The sequence below is a fragment of the Atta colombica genome, unplaced genomic scaffold (assembly GCF_001594045.1).
Source record: "Atta colombica isolate Treedump-2 unplaced genomic scaffold, Acol1.0 scaffold141, whole genome shotgun sequence".
Taxonomy (NCBI): domain Eukaryota; kingdom Metazoa; phylum Arthropoda; class Insecta; order Hymenoptera; family Formicidae; genus Atta; species Atta colombica.
Window position 1 is genome coordinate 2,292,066 of NW_017259230.1, and position 5,727 is coordinate 2,297,792.

The window sequence follows — 5,727 nt, forward strand, 5'->3', positions numbered from 1 at the left end:
TTTTGTATTATCTGTTTTGTTTTTCCTATAAGGATAATAATTAAAAAAGTAATGCTAAGCAAGCAAACAATAAAAATTATAAATTTAATATATTTTCGTAATATCATTTAATTCTTTTATTGGCAAAATCTTATTATTCATTGGCATACAGAATGGTCTGTCTAATTTGTAACAATTTTCACGTATTATAGCATAATTAATTATTAAAATATTTAATTATTAATAATAAATGTTAAAACAATAATTTAATATATAAATATTATATAAAACTTAATTCAAAAATGTAAATTCTATTGAAGGCTATTCGCGCTAGGTATCTTGTGCGAATTTATTATACAGGATATCCCCAGAATGACCGCCAAATATTTCGCTGATAGTAGAGCAAACTAAACTGAGTCGAAAAGTCCTGTATCATTTTACAATTTTCGCAATAGTTAATAAGATATTAATTACTAAATATTGCCGAATATTGATTTTTATTAACTTTTTAGTACTATCAATTCAAGTACTATCAACTTTACAATAAAACAGCGAATGACAAAAATTGTTTATTTTCATCTCATAGAATGAGAATTTTTTAATATTGCATTTTCTCATGTTGATAAAAATAGTTGCTAATAAGAAAATGCAGTACTAAAAGTTGATAAAAAATTCTTAGAGCGTCATTCAAGACATATAAGCAAATAAGCAAGTAAATAAATTCTTCTAATAAAGGCTCATAAGTAATAAGAATTAATAAGGAGCATATAAGTCTGCACTGGATATCAATATGAAACGTTAATTATTTAAAACGTCGATTTAATAATAATACATATATAATAATTATATTTGTTAAACGTTTCGATCTTATATTAGGTCATCCTCAATACAGATATAATTATTATGTATTATTATTAAATCGATGTTTTAAACTAACGTTTCATATTGATACTCAGTGCAGGCTTATATAATTCTTATTAATTATTATTGAGTAAATAAATTCATCATTGTGAGTGAGTGAGACTATAGTCAATCGTATGACATCTTGAATCATGATACGTTGTTATATGTGATCCTGATATACTTTAATTTTAGGAAAATTTCCAATTACTATTACTTGAAAAACATATATGTATAAAGAAATAAAGATTTTTATATTAGTATAAATATTTTTAATACTTTTTCACGTTTTTCATGATAATTAGAAATATTTTTATATCAGGATGACATATAATTAACACGATTTAAGACCATGCAATTGCCGAGTGATTGGTCTCACTGTGATGATTAATTTATTTACTCATTTCTGTTTATATATACCTAATACATTTGTACAAGATACTCAGAACATCTCGGCTAGCTCTCTATTGTATTTTTCGAATAAAAACAATAAACAATATATTAAAAACAATAAATATTTTTATTATGGTGAAGCGTCTATTCCGCATCTTTGCATGTTTTGTGTTCTAGGCACACATCGTAACAACACTTTTCCTCTTCGTCACATTCATGATCGCTGTCGCAATGTTTAGGTGGCTTATACCACTTGTAAGTCCTGGGACAGTGGGCTCTTAAGGGCGGACAATGCTTTTTTGGCTTCCACTTCGTCATGAACTCATGCCAAGGATGTTCAATGTGCGGTTCAGCGATGCCAAGCCAAAGCCAGGGGGAAAAAAACGAATGCCAATTGTATTCCGACTCCGACTCCGATTCACCTTTCCCATTTGGGCAGCAGTAATATCGATGATTGCCCATTTTGCACCAATATTTGCAGGATCTCAAGTAGGCTTTTGTTAGAATGACGAATAATAATAGAAGACACAACGAGTTTCCACGCATGTCGAAGTGTTTGTGAAAGCGATGAAAATACGTCGCTTATTGTCAATTATTTTATCTGGCCTCGCTCTTAATTTTGGCTTAAACAATAATAAGTGAAAATTAATCAACAAATGAAAAAAAGTATTCAATCAAAGCTGATGTGTGTGTGTGTGTGTGTGTGTGTGTGTGTGTGTGTGTTTTGCTTAATTAAAAATAATTTCAATATTTCTGCGTGAACTGAAAATTAGATTAAGATTCATGCAAAAATATTATTAGGCAAAAATAACATTAACACCCGCTTTGACCGAATATAATCTTCTTTACTTATTTTTTTGTGTTAAAAAAAGAATATCATTATTTAAAACATAATAATAATAATAATAATAATAATAATAATAATAATAAATATGGGCAAAAATAGTTTTTCATATTAGGAATATTTCATAAATAAATGAGATTAATTAAATATAATTTATACTCAATGCTTTTTTGTTCAGAAATGTACGATAATAGCATTGAAAATTGCATAATTACGGATTAAAGCTTTTTTTATTATACAAGACACGATCGATTTTGTATTTTATCGCAAGAAACTTTAGAAATGTTTTCAGATTTTTCTCCCAAGATTTGCACTTACTTGTGACGGTCCAAGATTCAAGGTTTGTACTTATTCGACGGTCTACGATTCAACCGACAGCTCCTCGTTTCTTATACGTGAGGAAGGAACATGCCCCTACCTGGCGAAAAGGATTGTAAATCTGCGGCACCTCTAATATGCGTCCATCATCAACGATGAGCGAAGCACGTTTGTTCGTGCTTGATTTCACATGTCAGTTTTGTAAAGTAAGTCTCGTCTCCGATGACTACTCGATGGAAAAACATTGAAAAATGTCAGAAACAAAGGACACGTCATTTTCGCATTAGAATGGCCAGGGCCGAATCTACAAAGTGAACAAAGCGATTTTATTAGCATTTTCGGCCCAACCGGATTTGTATCAACCTAGGTTGGATTAATGATGTTCCATGCTCTTCTATTGACAATGATAGATGTAATGTCAATCAATATATAAAGCATTAATCCAATTCAGATGCAAATTCGGCAAAAACAAAAAAGTTATAAGTTTTAACTCTAATGTCACAATAATTAAATAATAACTCCTTAAAACTTAATCATTTATTTATACCGATTCTTCATATTCTCTCGAAATCAGATCAATTGAAAGCAGACTAGAGAGATAAAATAGAATTCCCACATTTTTTACATTTATTTGATGAACGAAATTTTAAGTATTTTGCGCGTTTAATGATAATTAAGAGTAAATTAGACACGATGTTTTGATAATCAATGGACCGTATACATGCGACCCTGAAAAATAACAAGGTTGTACGAACAGAAATTTTTCTTCCGCGATATTTTCTGGAGAAGCTGCCTGTGGGATGTCAACATAATCACCGGCCTCGATCTACTTCATGCTAAGGAATCACATTGTTTTCCCGACATTCGCTCGTTACGAAGTGGCACAAGATAAAAACGTGCCTACTGCGAAATAGGATGACGGTACTCCATGCAGGATTCAAAGCCCGGCGAGATTTATGTCAATTCCTCAATTCCTAACGCTGCGAATAATACGTGGTATAGTAGTGAGAAGGAGTATTTTTATCCGTTTTTCTTTAATGTAACTTTAATTTCTATTCAACCTACTCTTTCTGGTTTTAAAAATCAGAAAAAGACGTCAGCCCAATTTCATAAATGTAAGATTAACTTTAACTTGGTTTAACTTACTATTTATCTTTTTCTAATTATTATAATTAGAAATATAAAAAAGTTGTAGTAAGATTTATAATAAAATAATGGTAATTAAATTAGGGCAATTAGGAATACCGCGTTGTAATAGATGCGCTTAAATTACTGAATCTCAATCTACTTGAATATATTTTCAGCATGACCATTTTGATTAATTGTCAACGTTGTCATGCTGAAGAAGGCTAAAATTTAGTCGAAACGTACATGTACACATAGATGAAAATACCATTATTTATGTTATTTTATTATAATTAAAAAAAGATAAATAGTAAATTAAACTGAGATTAAAGTTAATCTTTTTTTAAAATTCTAAGCATTAATTAAATCAGCAATTTTCTAATTTAATTTGATTTTCTAATTCTTCAATAATAAATTAAATCGAGGATAAAGTTAACTTACATTTGTGGCAATAGACATCAAATGTTGCGTTCAATTGCAAATGAGCATATAAAGGACCACCGCATGCCAATATTAATTGTTATTCAAGTACGAATTTAGAGCGAAATTATGATAAATAATTTTTTTTATAAGACCCATGATAAATAATCAGTAATATAATTAAATAATATTTATAGTCACTCATTTTTCCTTATAATATAAATTATAGTATTCTAGTATCAATTTGTTTTCTTTCAGGAAATTCGAAACAACAGAAAAATTATAATTGAATGACCGAATTGAAGTTGCAGCGGAGACGCGGACGTGACGAACTCTCGACCAATCAGCGACGCGCTGATGCATTTTGAACTTCTTCGTGCTGGATGACAAACGATCGCGGAGTCGACGGTACACGAGTGACTCGATTGTTAAACAATTCTCGAAAACCGACGCCGATCGTCGGTTTTGCGTATGAATAAATAAGTGATGGATCGTGAGTGCTCGTTTCGTCTGTTTTAGATATGTGTGGTGCTTGTGGGAACATTTTGTCCATAATAACAGCGACAAATGATTGAGGACTAAAAGAGGGCGAAATGAAGACGACAAGAGTGAGAGAAGAGCAGTCGCGAAATCCGAAATTCAGAGAAGCATCGGAATTGTTCATCGGTAAGTGTTTCAACAGTAACATTATGCTCGAATTTTATTCCTTCGAAAATCGCTGCAAGTATATGTATAATATATTTCCATATACATATCCAACCCTGTGAAACTCAATCGCTTCGGACGGCGGAGTTTGACATGATCTACCTAATACAAATATGTTCGAAAACGTTTGGTACACGAAATATTTACGGGAAGCATAGATATTATAGGCAAACCCTATGCAGTTACACATAAAATTTATTGGTAGATTTGCAATGATTCTATGATTATTTCGATCAATTTGGATATATAATTCATATTTTGTGACATTATATTTAGTTGATTGAAAAAAAATGTTGCATGAGAAGTCAGATATAATATAATAATATATATTATATATAATTTGTATTATAACATACATTTATATTATAACATATATAATTTATTAATTATACATTTATTAATTTTACATACAAGATGTCCCAGAATAACCACAAAATATTTTGTGTGCTGGTAGAGCGGACTGAGTCCTATCATTTTGCAATTTTCGTAATAATTAACAAGATATTAATTATTAAAAATCGCTGAATATTTTACTTCAATAATTTTTTACTCAAGCGCTATTAATTTGATTTTTTAGTACTGCATTTTCTTATTGGCAACTGTTTTCATCAACATGAGAAAATGCGATACTAAAAAATTCTGAAAAAATTTCTCAGAACTCTACGAGAAGAAAATAAAAATTTTTGTCATTTGTTTTTCGATAAAGTTGATACTTTTGAGTAAAAAATTATTTATTAAAAACCAATATTTGGCGATTTTTAGTAATTAATATTTTGTTAACTATTGTGAAAATTGCAAAATGATAGAGGATTCGACTCAGTTTAGTTTACTAACACATGAAACATTTAGCAGACATTCTGGGACATCCTGTATATTATTAGTTTATATATTAGGTGTGGGAAAAAGTTCGTGGCGTTTTTTTAATTTTTAATTTTCTAACGGGAAAAATGCCACGAACTTTTTCCCACACTTAATATATATATATATAATGTGTATAAATATAAAATATAAAATATAATTCGGAAGTCATTCTAAGCCGCAAG

General features: G+C 29.8%; 1 protein-coding gene across 1 annotated transcript in view; it reads left to right on the forward strand.

Moving 5' to 3' along the window:
• Positions 1-2,571: 2,571 nt before the first annotated feature.
• Positions 2,572-5,727, forward strand: part of LOC108684870 (uncharacterized protein DDB_G0271670-like) — a 16,258-nt gene continuing 13,102 nt past the window's right edge. Inside the window, exons 1-2 of the mRNA XM_018189395.1 lie at positions 2,572-2,640; positions 4,598-4,645. Of these exons, the coding sequence (XP_018044884.1) occupies positions 2,572-2,640; positions 4,598-4,645 (117 nt within the window). The remainder of the gene's footprint in view (positions 2,641-4,597; positions 4,646-5,727) is intronic.